The following is a 23,589-nucleotide window of genomic DNA, read 5'->3' as shown; positions in this document are numbered from 1 at the left end:
GTTGAAAGTATGACGGGGGAATGACTTTTTGGTAATCTGGTGGTTATTTCTTTTTCATCTCCACTTTGCATAAGCCCTCAACTCATGGAAGCGCTCACCCACACACCTCATTCTCTCCGCCAGGCTCCTGACTGCACCCAACTGGTGACAAGGGTCGTTTGTGTCATCATAGTCATCCAGATGCTTACCTGGCCTCCAAAGAGAAGCCTGACCAGCTACTTAAGCCTTCCTCTGCTCAGGGTCAACATTTCCCCTTCTCCCCACAGCCCCATTTGACAGGAGACCTTCACAGCCAACAACTAGCTCCCAGGACTTCCCTTGGTTGTCCTTACCTCTTTGCAATGAATGGGGCCTGTAGCTCTTGGGTTGGACTGCTGGAAAGGAAGCAGAGCGAGGGCATGTTGGTCAGATACCATGGACCACGGACATCTTAGCCTCTCTCTCCACAGGGACCTAGACTGCTGATATTCCCAGTATCTCACCTGCTCCAATAGGGGCAGCCGGACCTATCATCTTTCTAGAAAGTGTATCTCAGATCCCAAGAAGGTCTATAGAAGGACCTTGTCTCAACTCACTTTTTTGCCAAGTAGAGGAAGACTGGAGCCCTGAGCAGAGGGGAATGATTCCAGAATGCAGGGCCCATGGTGGCCAAGGCAGGCTCAGAGCGCAGGCCTCTTGACTGCTGGGCCTCTCACTCGAGGACAACTTACCCAGTGCTCTTCTTGGCTGCTGACAGGACGTAGGAGTGCTCGCGTGGAGCTGTTTTCCTCAGCACACTGCTTGCAGCCTCTGACCTGGGGAAGAACAGGGTGGGGGAATCTGAAGGTAATCCCCTGTGACTGACTGAGCCTGGGGGCTGCTCTAGCGGCTGGCCTAAGAGTGATGCTTAAACAGGTGGCAGAGCAGGCATTAAATGTGGACAGCCCCAGATCTCCATGTTCATCCCCCCTCAACGATCCAGGCTTTGGAACCCAGGTCGCTGTGGGCTCTTCCCTCGGGATTGGCAATCTTCCAGTGTTTCCTGATCCACAGATGTGTTGGCAGATGTTGACCTATCGACAGAACTCGCTTTGCTGGCAAGGGACATTTGAAACTCCCCAGTCCACACCTACTTCCCAAGGACTCTGCACACAGCACACCCTGAGACAGGCACCCCACCCAAGGAAACTGACCAATAGGCAGTTGCCCCCAAAGCCAGGCGTGGTGGCGCACGCTTTTAATCCTAGCACTCGGGAGGCAGAGATAGGAGGATTGCCATGAGTTCGAGGCCACCCTGAGACTCCATAGTGAATTCCAGGTCAGCCTGGGCTAGAGTGAGACCCTACCTCAAAAAAACAAAAAAGAAGCTGCCCCCAAGCTGGTCCAGCACTGAGAGGTGGTTCCAAGACTTCCAGAATCACACTTATCATGGGCTATACTCATGGCCTATACCATGCATTTTGTTAACCTGACTGGTATAATTCCTTACAGCAGCCTGTGAAGGCTCAGGTCCCCACCCTGATCTTGCAGATGCCCATGTGGGGATGGCACCAGTACCTTCGTTTCTGCTCGTCTGAAGAGAAGGGCACCTCCTCCTCCTCAGCCCCTGATGTGGAGCTGCGCCGGATGTTGTAGGGTGCCCTGCCGAAGAGAGGGACAAGTATGGATCTTCTGAAGCTTCCTGCCTGTCCCAAGCTGCCACCCTTAGCAGCTTGGTTTCCCGACTTTCAGTGTCACCAATACACAGTAGCTTGTGCCACTTCCTCCTCCCCTCCCTCAAGCCCTGCACTCCACCTCCTGTCTCTGGCCCCTCAGTGACCAGTGGCAGCCTCACCCCTTCCTAGAAAAATTTGCCACGTGCTCCATTACACCAGATAATGGGGACAAGGAATAAGAAACATAAAGATACAGGGCCTTTGTCCAGAGATCGCTTCCCCAGGAACCACAAGAGGAATTCAGATTTAGGGGGAAATGCTCATCGCAATACCTATGGGGGTCACTTATAACCTGAGGACAGTCAGTCAGTCACCAGGTCCCCAGCCCAGCCCAGAGTGGGACAGGGACATGTTCAGAAAACACAGGCAATCAGCAGCAGCCCCAAGACTATGAACCATGCACATCTTCTAGAAGCTTCCTACACTTCCCACTTTGCCTCAGGTCAGAAGTATACTAAGCATGACTATCCAACTTTCTGAGGCTTTTGTCATCCTTGGGGAGATCCCAGACCACAACTGCAAGCTCAGAGGCAAGTGTCCAGCTGCCCTCAGTGGATGCAGTGTCTGGACTGGTTTGGGTCTGAGAGCGCGTACTCACAGCTTTTTGTAATCCTCTGTGGTCATCTTGTAGCCAGAGGAGGAGGGGCGCGAAGGGCCAGGGTTAGCGGCTCCAAGCAGCGCAGCAGCACTGGGAAGGCAAGAACTTTCCATGTGCCCAACCACAGGGCCCCTTTTGCCTCCAGGTTTGCCCACACAGCCCAGCAGCCATATGATGGGTGGCCCAGGGGACACTGGGGGCCTTTCTTCTCATTAGTATTTTCTTTCCTTCCCCCTAGGCCCCTTGGCCTTTCCTTTCCGATGGAGCCCCAATCCCTCCTGATGCCAAGGGGATTGGATAACATGTCCCCTCTTCCCACTGGGAAGAAGATGGACTAAAACACATAGCTCAATGCCCTCAGCAAGGGCCATGTGCCAGGCCAGGGGTATAAGGAGCAAACAAAATAAAGATGTGGGAATCCTGACAGCTTGCAGGCCCAATCCACATCTCTGTCCAGAGCCCCCTGCATGACTGGGGCTCCCCTCCCAGCCTCTGCCCTGTTCCTTTCTGTTGCAGTGACCAGAGCCAGGAAGGACGTGTCCCCCCCAAACCCTTGCAAGTGACAGCTCTCTCTCTCTCACTGTCTCTCGCTCGACATGGTTCTAGACAAGGCTCTCTACCTTCCCACCGCCCACTAGAGACGTACCTTTTCGGAGCTCCATTTGTCTTGGGGAGGCACTGATGGAGCTGGGATGAGCTGTCTATGGGTTTGGTGAATACGCCCCTACAAGAGAGCCCAGAATAGACTGAACAACCAAGGCATGGCCCTGGCACCAAGGGAGCGCAGGTGGGGGTCCTGCAGTCACTTACCGGATGATATAGCCAGTGGGAGCCCTTGTGCTTGGAGACCTGCTGAGAGAAAGGAGGTACGAGGTGAGTCATGGCCTCACTGGAGGGCTCTGGCCACCCTTCTGCATTCTGTTCCCAGTGTGATAGCTCAGGTGCTCACTCGGCTCCGCCTGTGTCCCTCAGCCTCTCGCAGGGCAGAGTGTCCATGGCTGCTTCTTGCACGGAACAGCTCTGATTCCCAGTAGCTGTCCAGCAGGCTTGTTCTATGGCTGGCCACTTACGGAAGAGGTCCAGCTTCTTTGGGCTTGCCAGGCCCTAGGTGTCCCTGAGGGGAAGTTCTGGACTGCTTGCAGACAGCTGTCCTGCCTTTTATTCTCAGAGCTGCCCTGGTTCAGGCTGAGGGTTCCTTGTACAGAGCTCAGACTTTCCCCAACAACCTAGGGCTGAGGCCACAACAAGCAGGACCCTATGGCTCTTCCATGCCCTGGACCACAGCTTCTACCTCTGTGAAGGCCAGTTGGCCTTCCCTTCCAACTCTTCTGAAACCTTTGCTGGTCAGCCCCGCAGGGCACCCACATCTCCAGCTTTGACAGAAGTTGGAGAGCAGAAGGTATACCCCGGGCTTGATTGCTGATTGGAAAATTAGGCTTTGGGGACTGGTGACTCCTGTTTTTGACTGAGGGGCTCAGAAGACTGAGGAGAAGCAAGGGGACACAAACAAGAAGGGGCCATTGAGGGACACTTGGGGCGTAAGTCCTTGGCTCTGGAGCAGGCAAGGAGGAGCCTCAAAGGAGACTTCCTTATCATTGGTGAGGAGACAAGAACTCAGAAGATGGTCTTATCTGGCAAAAAGGGTCTTTGGGTTGGGTGGGATCAACTACCTCACAGCCTCAGCATTCTTAACCTCCAGAGAACTTGACAGGGGACAGCCTTCTGGAATTGGCCAAGTTGAAGAGAGCCATTCTGACCACACAATATTTCTGATTGAAATACTGTGGGCTGGGGAAGCTATGACTGTTTTTGGATGTTCCTCAAATTTACCAACTTTGCTTACCACTCCTATCCCAATTCCAGTGCTCTGTTGCATTTGTCTTTTTACTTGAGTCGTGCTTGCTTATGAACCTTCTAATAATGTTAGTCCCCTGAGGAGAAGGCTTTGGTTTTGGCCAGTGCTATGGCGTGTGGGCCCAACACAAGAACTGGCCGTTAGTGCAATGGAGTCACTAAGCAATTCTTCCAGATGCCTGCAGAGCCCCTCTGGACATTGCTTGGAAAAAGTCCTTAACATAGCGAATCTGGTTTCACTTGGCCAACTGTAATTTTGAACTTGGGAGACAGTTGTTGGAACAAACTTGTAAGTCTTCCCTGGCATGCTGATTAACCAAGTGCAGGAGTGATTCATGTTGACTTGAAGCTAGCTAGCAAGAGGCATCTTAGAGACATTATCATTGTCTGCAGGGTGAGCTAAGAACAATAGTCTTCTTTCATGTTTTTGATTTGTTTTGAGACAGGGTATCATACAGCCCAGGCTAGCCTTGAACTCACTATGTCGCCAAGAATGACTTTGTTCTCCTGATGCTCCAGCCTCCATTTCCAAAGTGCTTGGATTACAGGTGTGTGCCACCATGCCCAGCAGAATGATAGAATAATGGTCTTCTGAATGGCAATTTCTATCCCAATTGACAGCTGGAGCCATGGAGGCCCAGAAGGGAGTTATCCTACTTCATGATCACACAGCAAGGCCAGAAGCCTACACTCCTTTCACCCAGAAGGAAGCCTGGCAGAAGAGCCCATTCTTTTTATTCCCCCAGCTGTTCATTTCTGGGAGCGACCTCTCTCTCTCTCTCTCTCTCTCTCTCTCCATATATATATATATATATACACACATACACACACACACACACACATAATGTGTGTGTGGGGTGTCCATGTGTGTATGTGGTATGTTTGCATATTATGTGTGCAAATGCACATGCCCCATGCACATACACACAGGGGCCAAAGGAGGATGTTTGGTACCCTTCTTCATCACTCTTCTGCCATTTTTCCTGGTGACTGAATCTGAGTTTCACTATTTTCTCTAGCTAGACTTGCTGGCCATGAGACCTAGTGATCCGCCTAGCGATCCTGTCTTCCATTTCCTTCCCCTTTAACACAGGAATTGCAGGTGTGCATAACCATGCCCAGATTTTTTTTATTTTCATTTATTTATTTGCAAGCAGAGAAAGAGAAAAAGGATACAGAGAGACCGAGAAAGAGAGAAAGAATGGGCATTCACCTGGCTTTACGTGGATACTGAGGAATCAAGCCCAGGCTGCTAGAGTTTGCAGGCAACTGCCTTAACCACTGAGCAATCTCTCCAGCCCCCAGATTGTGTCAGTGTGGGTGCTGGGGATTGAATCCAAGGCCCATGCCTGTGCAATCTCCTCAGCCCCAGCAAAGTCCATCTTTCCTATGAATTTCAAACGACTGACTGCAGTGCCCCATGTCCCTTTTCCGTTCTGGGTCCCCATGCATCCCCTGTGAACTGTTCACCCCTCCCTGCAGCAGGAGAGTCCCTGGGGGCCTGCTCAGGAGTTACCTGGGCATCCCCTCTTACCTGGCCTTTGAAATCTCTCCAACTGAGGAAAAGGATGTGGCGCGGTTCCGGCATGAGGGCAGCTCTCTGGAGAAAGAAGGGTCCTGAGAGACTGGCTCCTAAGCTCCCTGCCATCTGTCACTTTACTTCTTCCTTAACTGCCATCTGAAGGTGTGTGAGCACACACATGCCCCAGCACCTAGGAGCCAGCCACTCTGTAGCCACATGGATCCCCTAGCTCTAAAGAGCAGGAGCCCCTAGCATGTCCAGATAGAGTGAAGGCCTCCTGCCCTTCCCCCAGGGCTGCCTGCCCTCCCGGACTTACATTGTTCGGCCCTCCGATTCATCCTGCTTGGTGATCCAGCTCTTGTCACCCTTCAGTGTGGTCCGTACTTTCATTTGCTTGAGGACGTTATTGCGCTCCTCCTCACCAGGTGGCAGAGACTTCCCTGGCAGGGGCAAGGTCGGGAGCTTCAAATGGGGAAGCGTGGCCTGGGCCCTGGAACCTCCTTACCAGCCCTCCCAATATGCTCCTCATTCTTTGTTGCCTGAGCAGTGCCTGTGGCCACATAGGGTGTGCTAAGACAAGGTGGGCACCGTGAAGCCCATGCCCTCAAGAGGTGTGCTGAGACAAGACTACCTTTGCTGCCACTTCCCAGAGCTGAGATGCTCATGATGTTTGTTCTGAACGTCTGTCCCTTCTCAGTAGATCCAGTGGGTTCCTGGGGACAAAGATAAATGTATATCTGTCACTTCATATATCACTAATAGCTTATGGGTCACTACTCTGATTTGGATGAGGTTTGTCCCTCTGATTTAATCAGGACTGTAACATGACAGGATCTGGAACCACCTAGGAAACAAACCCCTGGACATGTCTGTGAAGGATTTTTCTAGATTAAGTTAAATGAGGTGGCAAGAGAGGCCCCAAATGTGGGCAGTATCATTCTATGGGCTGGGATCCTAGACTGAATAAAAAGGAGTAAGCCAGCTGAGCATCAGCATTCATCTCTCGTGTTTCTTGACTGTGGACACAATGTGACCAGCTGCCTCCTGCTTCTTCTGACCTGACCTCCCCACATCATAATGGACTGTATTCTCAAGCTATGAGCAAAAAAAATAAACCTTTCTTCCCTAAGTTGCTTCTGGTCAGGTATTTGGCCCACAGCAATAAGAAAAGTAACTGATACAGTGCTGGTGACATTCAGAAATACTGGGACCTATAAGAAGTGAGGTTTGCTGGGTGTGATGGCACACACCTTTAACCCTAGCACTCAGGAGGCAGTGGTAGTAGGATCGCCATGAGTTCGAGACCAGCCTGAAACTACATAGTGAATTCCAGGTCGACCTGGGCTAGACTGAGACCCTACCTCAAACAATGAGGCAGAGGGGTGCTGGAGAGATGGCTTAGCAGTTAAGATGCTTGCTGGCAAAGCCAAAGGATCCAGTTTCGATTCCCTAGTACCCCAGTATAAAACTAGATGCACAAGGTGGCACATGTGTCTGGAGTTCATTTGCAGTGGCTAGAGGCCCTGGTGTGCCCATTTCCTCTCTCTATCTGCGTCTTTCTGTCTCTCAAAATAAATAAATGAAATATTAAAAGCCAAAACAAAAGAAGGAAGTGAGGTTTGGTGGAAGGGAATTAGGTACTTGTGGGCACTGCTATAGGAAGGATCTTGTAGGACTCTGATTAGCTCCCATAAGCATTTGTTATCAAAAAGCAAACCTGGCTCAGCCCTCTCTCTCCATCTTTCTGCCTTCACCACATGAGTTCTCTCTTTCACAGGTTTTTTCGTCTGCCACTGTGATGCCATCAGCCATGAAGTCCTTACTAGAGCCAAACTGATGCTAGCGTCATGCCCTTAAACCTCCTAAGCTTGGAGCTAAATGGATAAAGTGGACTCATATAGTCATTATGCGGCTCCCAGCATGCCAAGGTCACTCAAAATAGAATCCTGAATGTAGAACAGAGGCCAAGGATTAGCATTCACTACATCTACCATGGCTGAGTTGCGCAACCCCCTGTACGGCACAGCTATTGAGCAGGATAATATGGAGCCCATGGGTTTCCAGGACTGTCCAAGTCAAAGGCTAATAAGGACAGACCACAGAGAGTGAAGAGACCCAGACTGTAGCCCCAGGGGTTGTGGAGGAGCTTGCACCAAGAGTGCCTCCACAGTGTCAATGAGCTGAACAGGGTTAAGCCAGCCCTGTTGGATTGAGAGGGTAGGATTGGAGCACTTCTCAGCCAAAACAACTTGGTGATGGGCATGGGGCCTGTGAATAGGGCAAGGCTTGAGGGACCAACAGCTTTGGGGGTTGGCTCTTCTTTCTTACTGCTTAGTTAGCTATCTGTTGGACCTTGGACAAGTCAGCTAACATCTCTGGGCTACCTCAGTTTCTTCATTTGTACAATGGGATTTAAAATGGTCTACCTTTCAGGATTGCTGTGATGATAGGAATGGGGCCTGGCAGCTGGACAGAAGCCAAGTAATTGTGAGTGACTCTTAACCTATCTCTTGCTGCAAGACCAGTGAGAAAAGCCTAAGGCTCGCTTCTAACTTGAGTGACCACAGAATCAGATGAAGGTGAGGATCTGGGCAGAGCCAACAAACGCCTTGTGCTCTGTCCTCCCTCCTTACTTCCCTTCTGGCTCCAGGGCCTGCGCAGCATCATAAGAGCCATTAATCTGCTCTCCGGGCTGGGAGTGACCCAGGGTTGCACGGGGTCCAGGTGGTGGGCTGGTTGCTGCCCTGAGTGTCCACAGTTGATCCCTAGACCTGAACGGAGAGCCTGGGAGGCTCAGGGGTGTGGGAATAATAGAAATCAGGGCTTTGACTGAGCTGGCATAGCTCTGAGGCAGAGAAGCCTTCCCCTCCGGGGTCTGCCACCCTCTGGGCCTCTCCGGGGCTAGGCTCTGACCAGCTCAGTACTGCTGCCAGCTGGCAGGACCCAGCCTTGTTTCCCTGGAAGTCAGGGGCACACTAAAAGGGGCAGGGCAGTGAGCCAAGACCAAACCAAATTAGCCACATCAGCGAGAGCTGGTTCTCCCATAAGCTGTACCAAGTGGGCAGTCCTGGCAGCCCGAGCCTGCTGCATGCCAGGAATGGCACCTCATCATGGCACCGAAGCTGCCACATCAGAGTTGGTCTTCCGTGCATAGAATGATTGTCTTCATCCTGCAGGCCCATGGAGTAGGCCAGGTACATGGGTAGTCAGTACCTGTGGGCAGGCCACTGCAGCCTGAGCTCTCACTCCCTTTGTCTACCGGTGCTACAGACCATGAAACCCTAGAAGAATCCCTCGCCTCTACAGACCTCAGCAAAGACCTCTACTGCTCAGTCTTCAAGATCCTTCTAACCTTGCTAGGCCACTCTTGCCAGTCTAACTTATCTTTGGCAGTGCATCACAAACCTTCTCAAGGCCTCTAGGACTCTGGCCACTGGTTTCCACACATGGGCTTGGCAAGCAGGTGATGGTCATTCCCAGTGATAGCAGGCAACTCTATCTCAGAACTCATCAGTTTCCCATTAATAGTCCTGGTAGCCATGTGGCCTTCTCAACCCGACACGCCCATACATGGGCAGAATGCCAAAAACAGGGAGCCATCAGTGACTTCCCAGACAAGGACCAGGGGATGCCTCTGCATTAGGCCCTTTCCTTTAGACCTGGCTGCATCTCAGAACTCCAGTGCTGTTTTTGATGGGATAATAAATATAACTATGGAAGCAGGTAACGTGAAAAGGACGCACCTCAGCCAGGTGGATTGGCATACAGCATTTGTATCTTGTGCAAGCCAGGAAGCAGGCGTCTCCCTCTACTTTGCTGCTCTCTTCCTCCCTCGCTTTGGTTCAGGCCACAGTCACCTCCTGCCTTCATTGGTGTCTCCTTCCATCAGCACTCACTGGCCCCCAAGTCCATTTGCCCACATCACTCTGCAATTCTCACTCTCTTACTCATATTTTCCCACTGCTTCTTCTTTGTTCGTCGTTTTTGTGTGTGATGTATGTGGTTATGTGTGAGTATGTATGTGTGCCATGGCACATGTATGAAGGTCAGTGGACAACCATCTGTTTGAGGCAAGGCAGCTTGTCGAGTTCTTCTTAAACATTTCATTTATTTATTTATTTAATAGAGAGAGGTAGTGAGAGAGAAAGAGAGGAAGCGGCAGATAAAGAATGGACACACCAGCGCCTCTAGCCACTGCAAACAAACTCCAAATGCATACTCCACCTTGTGCTTCTGGCTTACATGGCTACTGGTAAATTGAACCTGGGTCCTTAAGCATTACAGGTAAGTGCCTTAACTGCTAAGCCATCTCTCCAGTTTCCCCCTCATCTTGTCAATTTTTTTTGTTGATTTTATTTATTTATTTGAAAGCAACAGGCAGAGAGAGAGAGGGAGGGAGGGAGGGACAGAGAATGGGCGCACCAGGGCCTACAGCCACTGCAAATGAACTCCAGATGCATGCGCCCCCTTGTGCATCTGGCTAACGTGGGTCCTGGAGAATCAAGCCTCGAACCGGGGTCCTTAGGCTTCACAGGCAAGCGCTTAACCGCTCAGCCATCTCTCCAGCCACACCTTGTCACATTTTTTAAAAATTTATTTATTTGATAGTGACAGAGAGAGAGAGGGAGAGAGAGACAGAGAGAATGGGCGTGCCAGGGCTTCCAGCCACTGCAAAGGAACTCCAGACGCATGCGCCCCCTTGTGCATCTGGCTAACGTGAGTCCTGGGGAACTGAGCCTCGAACCGGGGTCCTTACATTTCACAGGCAAGCGCTTAACCGCTAAGCCATCTCTCCAGCCCTCTTGTCACTTTTTGTTTGGCACTATAGAGCCAGGCTAGCTGGACCACAGGCTTATGGTGATTCTTTTGTTTTGCTCCTCCATCACACCCCGGGCACACTGAGATTACAGATACGAGCACTACCACACCCAGCATTTTTGATGTTGTTAACATGGGCACTGGGATCTGAACTCAGGTCCTTACACTTGCGCAGCAAGCACTTTGCCTACTGAACCATCTCCTCAGCCTCCTACTGCTTCAAGGCTAGCTTCCTGAGCTGATCTCTTTTCTCACTCATCTTCACTAAACACCAACCCTGTGCTCTGAGCAGACCATGTGTCTCTTCTGATGCCAGTCCCTTCACATGGTGTTCCCCTGCTCCTCTTGCCTCTCCCCCAGTGCCCATCCTGTCCATCCAACTCTGCTGGGCAGCCCCATCCCCTAAGTCCCACAGGCAGGCCCAGAGCACCACAGGATTGCTGACAAGGTCTTACCAGATAAAGCCTGCTCCTCGTACAGCTTCATGAAGGACAGGGCCCAGGCACCTCTCTCACCCCAGCCCAGCCTGACCCATAGCTACTGGGGAGTGGTAGTCTACCCTGACCAGCCCTCTGCCAACCCAGGCTCCTCTCAGACACACTGGCCCTTCCCCTAGGCTGGCTGTTCATGGAGAGCAGAGAGGAGTGGTCCTCTGCTCGTCAGTACCTGGGAACAACAGCCTTATCGTAATTGTGAGCAGCTTTGGAGAATAGGAGATTTGCCACCCAGGAGAGGGCCTGCTGGGCTGCTTGGACACACGCGATTGGTGAGAAGATGAACAGGGGCGCATTTTAGGAGGACAAATATGTAAGTGTCAAAATCCCTAAGGGTAAGCCTGTTGGTCCGGCTGCTCCCCTTGCAAGAGTCTAGCTGAGAAGAGCCTGCACATGTGGAACAAAGACATTCACCAGAGGGAGAATGGCAGGAAGCACTCGTCAGTAATCTTAATGGCCAGCAGTTACATTCAAATATATGGTACATCCAAGAACACACCACGTGGATATTAGAAATTATAGATAGGTGTGTAGGTAGATAGATAGGCAGACAGGTAGGCAGAGAGATTCAACCAACTTCAAATAAAATACTACAATAGAGCGGGGGAGACGGCACGGCGGGTAGAACACTTGTCACACCAGCATGAGTACCGGAGCTCAGCTCTCAGGTCCCATGTAGAAAGACATAGGCTGCAGCGCTGACGTCTGTGATCTCACCGTGCCTGCCGCTAGAAGGGAGGTGGCGACATGAGAATCGCTCAGGAGCTCACAGGCCAGCTACCCTGGAGAATAAACGTCTTCAGACAAGGTGAAAGGTTAGGCCCTATGCCCAAAGTTACCCTCTGACCTCACATGTGCAATGTAGCACACATGCACTCACACTCACACATACGCACACACCAAAACATACTAAAACATATGTACTGACCATGTACACTTAAAAAATTTATTTATATTTATTTATTTATTTATTTAACAGAGAAGGAGGGAGGGAGAGAAAGAGAGAGAGAGGGCACGCCAGGGCCTCCAGCCACTGAAAATGAACTCCAGACGTGTGTGCCCCCTTGTGCATCTGGCTAACGTGGGTCCTGGGGAATCGAACCTGGGTCCTTTGGTTTGCAGGCAAATGCTTTTAACCGTGAAGCCATCCCGCCAGCCCCTGTACACTTTTTGATGTTATTATTCCCTAAACAACATATTACAATTGCTGATACTTCAATGACATTGCATAAGAAATCTATATATGATCTGAAGTATATTCAAAGAGTACATGGGGTATGCAAATGCAGTACAATTTTATGCAAAGGAATTGAGCTTCCTCAGACTTCGGCATGGATGTGTTTGGAGCCTGAGCCAAGACAGAGGCCTCGGCGGTAGCAGCAGAGGCAGCCATGTGAATGTACTTAGAGAACAGGAATGGAGATGTGAGATTGTCTGCACAGGCTGGGCCGTGTCTGGACGTCAGGGTTGATGGGCCCAGGTGACCCAAGTACCAAGAAGAAGGGAGAGGCTAGAAGGAAGTCTTGGGAAGCAGGCTGGGTGGGAGGGTACAGGGACCCCTGGGAGGAGGGGGCCAGCTTCTTTGCTCAAGAAGTGGCACACTAGGCCAGAGAACAGGACACACCTGCTAGGGAAAGACAGAACCACTGACCAAGTTGGGAGGATCCCCCCAACACACACACACACACACACACACACACACACGCACAGGCTAGGATCTACAGCCTGAGGTATGTCAGTGAGATGGGACTGCAAACAAACTTCTCAAGTAGACAAAGAAAGAGGCTTCCACCCAGGAAGTCCTGAAGAGTGTGATGTGCCTGGGTCACATGTGGGCGTGTGCACTCTAATACAGTCTCAGAAGTTTGCCTTCTGTCCTTCCCAGTCTGCTACGCCCCGCTCTCTTCGGAGCGAGGCTGCGGAAAGGCCAGCACTGGGTCAGGGCTGCCACAGGCAGCACGAACAAGGCTGCTCCACGCCAAGGAGCACATCTGTGAGGCGGGCAAGTGACAACGTGTGCAGATCAGAGACGCGGGCACTGACTCCTGACAGCAGACCTGCAACCCTTGTGCAGGAAGCACATTCCCATCCCCACTTCACCATGGCCAAAGAGAGCTGGGGAGGGTCAGCGGCTGCCTCAGAGCCATGTCCCAAGAAGCTGAGCCCTGGTTCACAAAGCAGCCCTGCTAACCCAAGCAAGAGGTCATCAGATTTTCTGGGACAAAGCCACGGAATCCAGGTGGCCCAGGCACACCACTACTGCCAGCCACCTCTAGTGCTTCCTCCAAAGCCAGGCACTTGGCCCCTGCTGCTAACTCTCCTTGCTGGAAAGAGACTTCACTAGGGCCAGCCACACAAGCCTGACTGTGCCCTCCAGCCCAGCCTAGCTGCTGAGGCCTACTAGCATGTTACCCCTGAAATTCATGGGCAGAGAGCAGCACCCCACTTCCCACAGCCCTGCCATCTCTAGCCAAGTCCAACACATCAAGTGCTCTGGTCATGTCTTGAGATTCCAGATTCAGGAAAAGTCCAAAAAATAACCAGAAATACCGGGGTCCTTACACTTTCTCATCCAGCATCCTCCTCAGGACATCCTTATAGTCTTTCTCTTCCTCTGGGTATTTGGGTCACCAGAGTCCATCAACCCTGAAGCCCAGACATGGCCCCAGGTAGAGCAGTCTCACATCTCTGTTACTCTTCCCCAAATGCATTCACATGGCTGTGACAGCCCACTCCCTGAGCCCGGGTCTTCTCATCTGTTAAATGGGACGGGACCCCGGGCGTCCTACTGGCAGGGCACCCCCAAGTTATAGCATATACCCTTGTCTGGAAGTTTCCACTCCATGAAAATGCTGGGGAGGAGGGGCTGGTACTGAAAAGCTACACAGAATGGTTGGCCTGACTAGAAAGAGGCTCCTGTGACCCCCTTTTCTACCTTGATGGGGAAACGATTTCTAGCTCTTTGGAAGCTGCCAAATTCTACTCCAGTCTGACCTGCATCACAAAAGGAACATCTGGGTAACTCCTAAAGCCCCTGCATGCAGCCCTAACCTCTTTCTTTTTATTTTTTTAAATATTTTTTTTGTTCATTTTTATTTATTTAGTTGAGAGCAACAGAGAGAGAGAGTGACAGAGAAAGAGAGAAAGAGAGAGAATGGGCGCGCCAGGGCCTCCAGACACTGTAAACGAACTCCAGACGCGTGCGCCCCGTTGTGCATCTGGCTAACGTGGGACCTGCGGAACCGAGCCTCGAACCGGGGTCTTTAGGCTTCACTGGCAAGCGCTTAACCACTAAGCTATCTCTCCCGCCCCACAGCACCTCTTTCTGTGCTAATTATACAAAGCTCTGCCTTGAACACGCCTCTTGGGGCTGGGAGGCTTATGGCAAAGAAAGTGATCAGAGGAAGTGCTCCTGGAAGGGTCTCAAACTCCTTCACCTTCCTCCCTGCTTCTGTAGTTTCCCAAGGCTGCCCAGCAACCTCCTGGGAAAGGATCCCTTGCCTGATTGGATGGATAGAACCAACGAGCCAATGAGGGAGCTACCGGGAGCCCGCTTTCCCTGACCCCCGTGAGGCTGCTTTCCTCAGAGGCTGTGGAGTGGCGTCAGAGGAGAACGGGCGAGCTGATGCACACCGGGGCTAACGCACACGAGTACACACGCCCGAGGGAGCCAGGGAGTCAGCAGACAGTGACGCAAATGCCTGGCTGGGACAGAAGACAGACGAAATAGAAGCAGCTGTTTCCAAAACTAACTCGGAGGAAGTTTTGCAAACTGCACCCCCTGCCCGCCAGACACACACACACACACACACACACACACACACACACACACACAATTACCAACAGGAGGGACCTCCAACAGGAACTCTTACCTCCCGCCACTCCCTGGCTCAGGGACACAGCTTGGTCCCACTCTTGGTCCCACTGCACGAAACTTGGAAAGAAGAGGAAACCGCAGTAGAGATGGAATTCTGCTGCGTCCAGGAAAAGAGACAAGTGGGTCTGCTTGAGGGGGTCAGCCTCCTTCTGAGGAGCCCAGGCCTCCTGCTGCTCCAGGCTTGGGGGAGGTGGGAATCCCAAAGGAATAGGCTTTCCCAATGCCCACCCACCCCAGGAAGGAGAGTCCATTCCTTCTTGGGTTCCCCCTGCCACAAACTGAGGCAACTGGGCTCTTGCAGAGAGCTGGAGGCAGCACTGAGGAGGGGAAGCTGGGCCCGGCCAAACAGCCCGGGGCCCACCAGGCGCTCTCAGCACCTCTGGCACTGGCTCTTGTGGCAAGGGCATAGGTAAGCGGAGGGAGCAGAAACTGCCTTCTCCCAAGATGGGGGGGCAGGGAAATCGATGGGCTCTGAAATTGTGCCGAGCTTGGTACAGAGTTCCAGGCAAGGGCCTCTTCAGTAAATTGGGAGGGATGAGGAGCCAAACACCTCTAGCATTGCCTTCTAAGATCACATGTTTGGTGCAGTGTGACCAAGACATGCTGCCAGAGGGCACAGGCATTGGGGCTTGTCTGAGTGCCTGTGAGCTAAGCACTGGGCTCTAAGTGTAAGCAAGACTGAGAGAAGGTGTCACAACGAGCTTCTTTACCCAAGGTGCATCGGGGTGTTTTATACCCAGGGGCTGAGAAGAAGCCGATTCCTCCAAGCACGTGCACTTTTCATGGTGCCCGATCCCTGGCTTGTCCAGCCCAGGGACCTCAGAGCAGCCAAGCTCACAGAGATCACCACAGTTCTGTCTCCCGATTTATGAGTCGACAGCTCAGCACCTGGGTGGACCCCTTAGGCATGAGGACACAGTAGGACAGGGAAAGAGCATGCAGATGTAGCAAGTGACATCAGAATGAATCTATCAAGACTTGAGCTGCCCAGTGTGGGGAACCGAATGCCACACTGCCATCAGGCCATGTTTTAGAAACGCTTTGCCTGCAAGCAGCTGTACGTGGCTTTGGGCAAAAACCAGCATCTGCTCTGACAGAGGCAGGGGGTCCAAACCACAGCTGGGGAGGAGCTCTCGGGACTCCTTCCCTTCAGCAGAAACCCTCGTGTTCTCATCGAGTCACGAGGATGGTGGCAAAGAAATACAAAGTCCCAGGCTCCCAGCAGCTTGCTACTAAAGATGAATTGACTCAGAATGTGTCAACTCCTTGGCTGTGTACTGCGGGGAATGGTCTCAGAGAAGATGGTCTCCACCACCCTGGGCAGCCTTCCCCCACGTGGCCTTGGCTTCCCTAGTGTGTAAGGGCACACTGAGAAAAACAAAGCCTACAAAAGAGTCCCCTGCTGCTACACTGTCCCTCTTGTCCTCCTGCAAGAGCCTGACCCTTTACAATCCTGAATTCACCCTACGCCATCAGGAGCAAAGACATCTCAAAATGCTCCTGAGCCCCTTCCCTGACCAGGTGGCAAAAGCTAGGCTTCAGAGCAGCCCCTGTGCTCCTCACCCAGGCCACAGGGCCCCACACTGTGCTACTGTAGGCAGGGGCAGGAGGACTACCTACCATTATAGGGAGAGATTTGGCTGTGACCGGAGCCCTCTAGTGGCTGCAGTGGGAAGTGTAAGGATGAACTGGTGCATTCAGATGGATTGGGAAGGGCCCTGGGGCTTTGGTGCAGGTCATGGCTTGGTGGATGAGGGGCTGAAGAATGTTAAAAGTCACAGAGCATGACCTCCGCCCTCCACACAACACACATAGGTGCATTAGTCCAGTCATTTTTCAAGGAATGCACTTGGCCCACTAAGTTTGGAGCCAGGCTGACCTAAGCCAGCACTCAAGCAGCCAACGGGATTCTCTGGGCCAAAAGAGCTGGAATGATGAAATGTCCCATTTTATAAAGCAGCTTCCTACAGCCAGGTCTTGTGAACCAGGGCCTTCTGATTTCCAGTGTCTTGCACTGGAGTCCTAGCACACAGATATTTTTCCTCCTGGAAAGAGCCAGAAGAGACACCAGCACTGTTGCCAGAACTCAGGGAAGTCTGAAATGCAGAGCGGTACAGGGGGATGGGGCAGGACTCCAGAGAATTCTGAAATGCAGAGTGCGACAGGGGGGTGGGGCAGGACTCCAAAGAATTCTGAAATGCAGAGCGGTACAGGGGGAATGGAGCAATCCTCCAGGGAATTCTGAAATGCCCAGCTGTACAAGGGGATGGGGCCAGTACTCTAGGGATGCTGAAATCCAGAGCTGAACAGGGGAAAAGTGATTTAGAGACCTTGGACAGGGCTGGACCCACCAGAGCAATGGCTGAGCAGCTGGCTCATGTCAGAGCTCCTGAGTCTGCGGTTCAGCATGCAGGTCCCAGAACCAGCAGGCTGGGCCTTTCTGGGCCCTTCTGGCAGGAGCATGGGACCTGTCTGGGATGCTATAGTCCCTGGGTCTCCTGCCTGCAGGCCAACAAGGCAGCAGGAAGGAGGCACACCACGTGGAAAAAAGAGCTGGAAGAGACTTGGGTTGCAGAAGGGAAAATGTAATATGGAAAAAGAAAGCATGGGGGGGGGCGGTATTTGTAAATGTGCTTTACAGGTAAATGACTTCTGCATGAAAGTCTGGAATTTCACCTCCCGCCATCCTATCCCAACACCCCAGATTCTAGACTTCTCGGTGTCTGTGCTAGAGAGACCCTGGGAGGAAGATGTCTGACGCAAGCCAGCTCCCTCCCAAGGTGGTGGGGAGTTGTAGCTGCAGCCACTCTGGGGGCCCATGATTCTTCCTGGCTCTCCTACCACCGATTTTCTGGCTCTCAGAGGGATGGAAACAAACAAATGCTTAGTGGACTGGACCATTTCAGGGATGCTTTGGCCTGAAAGACCAGCTAGCGAGGGCTGCTGGGAAGAGTCTTTGGAGATGCCTCTGTGAAGGGGTCTGGTTGAGGTCAACGTGCTGTGGACAGAGCAGGGACAACAAGCCCTTTTACTCCAAACAAGACTCCTGGTCCAATCCCCTTGCATGAGCCATGCCCGTTGCTACCAAGACTTCAACTCCAAAGCTGCACAACAAGAAAAGACCCAGAGGAACGCAGAGTCCTGGCTGTCTGGGCACTTGCAGCCTGGAAGTGGAGGCCTCAAACCAGCCCATGTCACTCACAGATGCTATCTCCAGCTGCAGGCAAGAGTGCCTATCCGCACCCCACCTGTCTCTCCTCAGTACCCCACATCAGCACAGCCGACACCTAAGCCTTCTCCAGAGCAGGAATGGTGACACGAAGCGACCCCCAGTTGCCCCTCATACTGGCCAGTGCTCACATTTTACTCTTCTTGGCAACAGGCATCTATGGAAAGCTACCGGCCAGCCTGGGTGCCGAGGCGTCCTGGGAGACAAACAGGAGCCAGAGAGAGACCAGCCCTGTGGACCCTGGCAAAGCATTCCATTTCCCAAGGAGGCGCCCTTGGCTCAGGCCCTGGAGCATGAAAGAATGAGTAGGAGCGGAGGGAGTATGCGTACAGGCAGAAAGGGTGAAGCAAGCCCTGCTTTTCGGCTTTTGTGGTATTTTATTTTTTTCCAGGCTAGCCCAGGCAGTACCTTAGGTAAGCATTTTTAGCAGGGATCCCCGTTCCTGTGACTACAACCCTTGTGCTTGCTCTCTCCATAGCAACTCTGCCACATCAAGCTCTCTGGGAAAGTGACTTAGTCATCAGAAAGTGGCATGCTGAGCCAAACATCACAGGGGCCAGCCCAAGGGGGCTGGATCCAGTGCCTGTGGTGTGCCCACAGATGGATCCGAGACTATCAGCAATCACCACCAGCAGCTTGGGCCTACCCGCTACTGGCCCCAAAGGCCAAGTCTCCTCTACACCCAGGATGTGTCTCCAGAGCTCCACGGCCACTTCAGACCATCAGCAGCGCACAGGAAGAGGGGAGGCAGTGGGAAACCGCTCACCTCCTGTTTTACCCCTGTCCCCCAATTCCCAGATCTTTCCCAAAATGAAAAGCAAGCACTCTCCATGGGAAAAGCCAGACAGGGTTTCGGATTGGCCTCTGGCTTCCTCCAGCAGCCAAATCCCCTGGAACATCTGCTTAGGCGGCAGATTCCTTCCTGCCTCCTCACCCGAGTGTGCACATTAGCCCTGGAGAGTGACACACACAGGGCCTCTCAGCCTTCCATTTCCCAGGGCCTCCTCCACCTAGGCCCATCCTACTGCCCTGTCCGCATCTTCTTGCTTCCATCATCCAAATAGGGAGAGTGAGCCGCAAAGGCCTGCTGGATTTTTCCACGTGGATCTGTGGGAGAAAACAAAGGGGTCCACCGTTCTCTGTGCCTGTTTTCCTTTGGGAAAAAAAATGAAGTGACATCAACCCTTCCTGACCCCAGTCACAGTGACGATAAGAAGGGCGATCAGAGACAAGGCGCCATGTTCACTTTTTTTTTTTTTTTTCTGGAAACTTGACATTCATTTTAAATAAGAAAACTAAAGACACAAAGCAAAAACGGAAAAGAAAGTGAACCAGTCTTCTGTAGAAGTGTTCTGCAGCAATGCATTTCACAGTGAGTAGACATCATTCCGTTTCCGCAGAACTACCAGAGGCAATTTTTAAACTGTTTGCCTGAGCTGGAGGCCCATGACTTGGTGGGCTTCATCCTCCTAAGCTAGGCTCCACCTCACCCCTTGTCCCTACCACTCTCCCAGCTCAGACACTCTCCCTGACAGTCTAGCCTCTATGCCAGGCACGTGGTGGCTTGTGCAGAAATGGGAAAAGCACAACCTCAAGACAGCGAGGCAGAATACTCAGGTTTGAACAAGGTGCCAGTAACTGCATGGGGCTTTGAACCCAGTGTGACCTCCAGGCCACTTTTCTACCCAGGAGGCTGAAAAGACAGGCACTGCCCTCACTCTTGCCAGGGGCAACGTGTTGGACAGTGCATTCCTCCTCCCTACTGTCCTAGCGCATTGCCCTGGCTGTGGCATCAGCCACTTCTCTGTGAGGATGAGGTTTTGCACTGGCAGTGAAGGTGGCCTCAGGGCTCAGCAAGTAGAAGACACAGTGGGGTTACATGTGACCTGGTTGGAGCTTGACATAACTTCCAAACCAGAGATCGGTCACCTGTGAAGGCTCAAGGGAAGACAAAGGACAGGCATCTGACTTCTAGCAGTCATCGAGCCAAAACGAGGGGTATCGTCTTAGCACGCGACTGAAAACAGTTCAGGAAACAGGTGCCAATGACTACCTCAGCCGGGTCCCCAGATCTCCAGAGGCTGTGAGGGGTACTCGGTAGAAAGTTAAGAGTCCAAAGTGGGTTGAGGGAGCTTGTGCTAAGGCTCTGGTGGCTCCTGGGACTACTGTCCTTAGGTCTTAAGTCAAGTGAGGGGGGGGGGGGCTTTGTCACCGAGGCACGCAATCACTGTGATTCAGGTGGCAGGCAGCTCCTGCTCACCAGAGTGGCCCAACTCCCCAGACAGACCATCACCCCCCCCCCCCCCCGGCAAGGCACAGTTCTGATGTCTCTTCCAGCTGTCGGCTCACAGTGAAATATGCTTCGAGGAACGATAAACAGGCTTTGATATTTCTTTCAGCCCTCAAAAGGGCGTGCAAGCCTTGACCCGGAGGCTGCTGAGCTAACAATCCTGTTTCCAAGTCTCCTTCCTCCAGTAAGCCTTCCCTCACCCCCCCTGCCCCCCCCCCCCCAGCGAAGTTTGCTTCCCTGCTCCAGGTACAGGGAAGCGCTGAAGCTTCTATGACTCTCAGACCTACAGGACTCTCTGTAGTCATGAGCTGCCTCTGTCACTTACTCAGGACCGGCCGGGGGATGTAAATAAACGATTTTGAGCATCTGCTGAATGCCTGCCCTTGCTTTTCCACTCCTCCACTCCCCTGAGCACCAAGCCCCAGCCTGGGGTGGGACTTGATGGAAGGTGGCCAGGACAGGTGAGATAGCTCCAGGTCCCTTCCTATCCTGGATGACACACACCAAGACCCTTGAGCAAGTGGTCCTTGGTGTGTGCACCTGTGCCCCGAGGACTTGCTGCCCTCTGGCTGGCACTGATGGTTTGGATGAGGCGGTAGAGCTCCCTAGGCCTCCGTGTGCAGTTCAGTGTAAGCTGCGTGGGAAGGGGAGGGCTCCAGGACTCTCTCACCACTCACTGTTCAGGCCTATCTGCCTGTGGAAACCTGCTTTCTGTCCTTGGCTAGCCACCAGGATCAGACGTGCAAAGGACCACGAGGCCAGGGCCAGACTATGAGCAGGTATCCATCAGAAGCCGGAGTGCTGCAGGCGGGGTGAGAGAGACTGCACAGGGCTCCCGAATGCATGTAGTGAGCGCCTCGTCTTCCCCTGGACAGACGCTGCTCTGCCACCTGCCAGTGTCAAAGCTAAGCACAAATGGCTCAGGGCGTGACTAACTCCCAATACACACCAGACACTTCGAAGCCCAGGCACGTAACAGCCCTGGGTGTAAAGTAGCCTAGCACAGTGTTCCCTTGCATCATTGGAGTTGCCCAGGTGCCCCAGATTGGAAGTGGCCGAGAACACAGGAGAATCTGAGCTTTCAGGTTTTCTCCCAGCAAGGTATCATTCTGCCTTTCCAAAGAGGACAAGGCTCTTGGCTCCTCCTGCCCCATGCAAACAATCCACCACAGAGCCTGTGCACTGCAGATGCGACTGATAACACCACAGACACCTGATTTGGAGGCGCCTTCTGTCTGAACATGAGCAACTCCCATCCAGCTGCCCTTCCTGAGATCACCCAATGCCCAGCATATGTCTGTCACAAATAACCATTAACCCCTCTGCCCTAATCTCCAGGACAGTGAGGGGATACTTGCTGTGGGCTTGTCTCTGGGTCTCAGTTTCCTTATCTATAAAATGGGTGCGTTTTAGGAGCAATGTGAGAGTCCTGCAGCAAGCTATGTCTTGAATCACCCTGCCCCCTCCTGGCCGGCCATTTACCAACAATACGTAGGTCTCGTCCAGAAAGAATGAGGAGAGGGACTAGGCCAGCCAGGGGGCCACTTGCCTTTGTCGGTTAGGCTGGCCTCCTCTGCCCCTCAGACTCTTCATTCGCTGGGAAAAACAGAAAATCAAAGGAACTGCCTCCTTGAGGAGACTCCCAGAAGGGATGCTCGGAGAAAGTGTAGGTTATGGGTGGGGAAACTGAGGTTCTCTCTTGTGGCCAGCGGGAGACAGATCGATAGGTCCCCCTTGCTGCCTCCCCGTCGGGCCGCATTCGACGGCGACTCAACAGCCCTACCTGGCACAGGTGCCCGGCTCGTGAGACGGGCTGAGGGTCGGGCGGGCGCGGGGCGCGGGCTCCCTCGAGTGGGCAGCGCCGGACCTGGCCGGGCCGCGTCGGCGGGCGCGGAGCGCAGGGCGCAGCGGGGAGCGCGCGGGGAGGCGAGGAGGCGCGGACTGGGCTCCGCCCGCCCGGGAACAAACAGGTTTTCTCCGGCTGCCGGGAGCCTCGCCCCTCGCCCCTCCCCTCGGCCGGCCCCCTTCCTCTGCCCTCTCCTGGGGTAGGTAGATGCGCCTGGCACATTCCGCACATTCTCCCGCCAGTGTCCTCGGTCCTCCCGCCCCTTCCCGGCTCCGCCCCGCGGAGCTGCTGGAGAAATCAAGGCCGGGGCTCCCTTAGGCCGGCGCCGGGCGAGCTCCCGAGCGCTTGGCCGCGGTGGAAAACTTCCAGACGAATTCCTCTGGGCTCGCGGCCCCCGGACTGGGAGGCCTCCACCACGTGAAGGGCCCCCGCTGCCTAGTGGCGTCCCTGCCTGCGCCCGGCGAGATCTGGCCCAGGCTCAGGGCCAACGACTTCCACAGATGCTGTCGGGTCAATTCTGTCGAGAACTACTGTGCCTAGATCCATTTTACAGATGGAGATCCCAGACAGGGGCGGGGAGAGGGCGGGAGGAGGGGGACTGAGATCATGCAGGAAGTCTCAGAAGCAGAGAAGGAGGAGAAGAAAGAGAGGGAGCTGTTTTCGGCGTCAGCGCCCAGAAAACTTGCACCCTGGAAGGCCAGTGTTGAGGAGGTGGGGGGCAACCCCAAGGCCAGAAGGAACATTCAAACCCCTAACGCCAAGGCCGCTTGCTAAGTGAGCCAAGGGCTAGGAAAGAGCTCCTAACCCTACCTGTGAAGTCAGGGCAGGTCTTCCAGGAAAAGAAGACAGTTAAACCTGCCCAAGCAATGGCCCAGCACGCTGAGAGGCTCAAAGGAACAGGTCAACACATCCACCATCCCCGGTCTTGCCAACTCACAGCGGTAGCAATGGCCTTCAAAGCTACCCGCTTCTCTCCATGCCCACAGGCCCAGCCTCTTTGTGGCTTTCCCTGCCTTGGCCTCTCCTTCCTTCCTTCCCACTCAGTCATCACGCACAATTGGGTGGGCAGCCATAGGTGGGTGTGGACCGCCACATTGCTCTCTACTCACAACTCGTCACCACCTTTGAGAATGCGCTCTTGGCATTAAAGCAAACGCCTTAAAGTGACCCAGAGATTCGTTGGGCCCCGCCACTCGCCTCCTTTGCTCACTCCATTTCACTCGCAATGACCTCCTCGTGTCCTCTGAGTTCATGCGCCTTTTTCACTTTCAGCATTGGCTCCTGTACTCATTCTCCCTGAAGTGCCCTGCCTGGATCCTGTCTGCCCAGTAAACACAGTCATGCCTCAAGACTTCACCCAAGGGTTC

At 53.2% G+C, this 23,589-nt stretch overlaps 1 protein-coding gene across 6 annotated transcripts in view; it reads right to left on the bottom strand.

The window, feature by feature from the left end:
- Positions 1-22,248, bottom strand: part of Znf185 (zinc finger protein 185 with LIM domain) — a 73,465-nt gene extending 51,217 nt beyond the window's left edge. For 2 of the 6 annotated variants that reach the window (XM_045140257.1, XM_045140261.1), the window contains exons 1-10: positions 22,160-22,248; positions 6,300-6,381; positions 5,985-6,108; positions 5,681-5,746; positions 3,103-3,144; positions 2,939-3,016; positions 2,293-2,382; positions 1,537-1,620; positions 711-794; positions 333-374 (exon numbers count right to left, since the gene is read on the bottom strand). In XM_045140257.1, the coding sequence (XP_044996192.1) occupies positions 333-374; positions 711-794; positions 1,537-1,620; positions 2,293-2,382; positions 2,939-3,016; positions 3,103-3,144; positions 5,681-5,746; positions 5,985-6,108; positions 6,300-6,333 (644 nt within the window). In that variant the 5' untranslated portion in view covers positions 6,334-6,381; positions 22,160-22,248. The remainder of the gene's footprint in view (positions 1-332; positions 375-710; positions 795-1,536; positions 1,621-2,292; positions 2,383-2,938; positions 3,017-3,102; positions 3,145-5,680; positions 5,747-5,984; positions 6,109-6,299; positions 6,382-22,159) is intronic. The other 4 variants (XM_045140259.1, XM_045140262.1, XM_045140258.1 and 1 more) reach the window with 3 other exon arrangements.
- Positions 22,249-23,589: the final 1,341 nt, after the last annotated feature.

The sequence above is a fragment of the Jaculus jaculus genome, chromosome X (genome assembly GCF_020740685.1).
Source record: "Jaculus jaculus isolate mJacJac1 chromosome X, mJacJac1.mat.Y.cur, whole genome shotgun sequence".
Classification (NCBI taxonomy): Eukaryota; Metazoa; Chordata; class Mammalia; order Rodentia; family Dipodidae; genus Jaculus; species Jaculus jaculus.
This window is presented reverse-complemented; position numbering and strand designations above follow the sequence as displayed.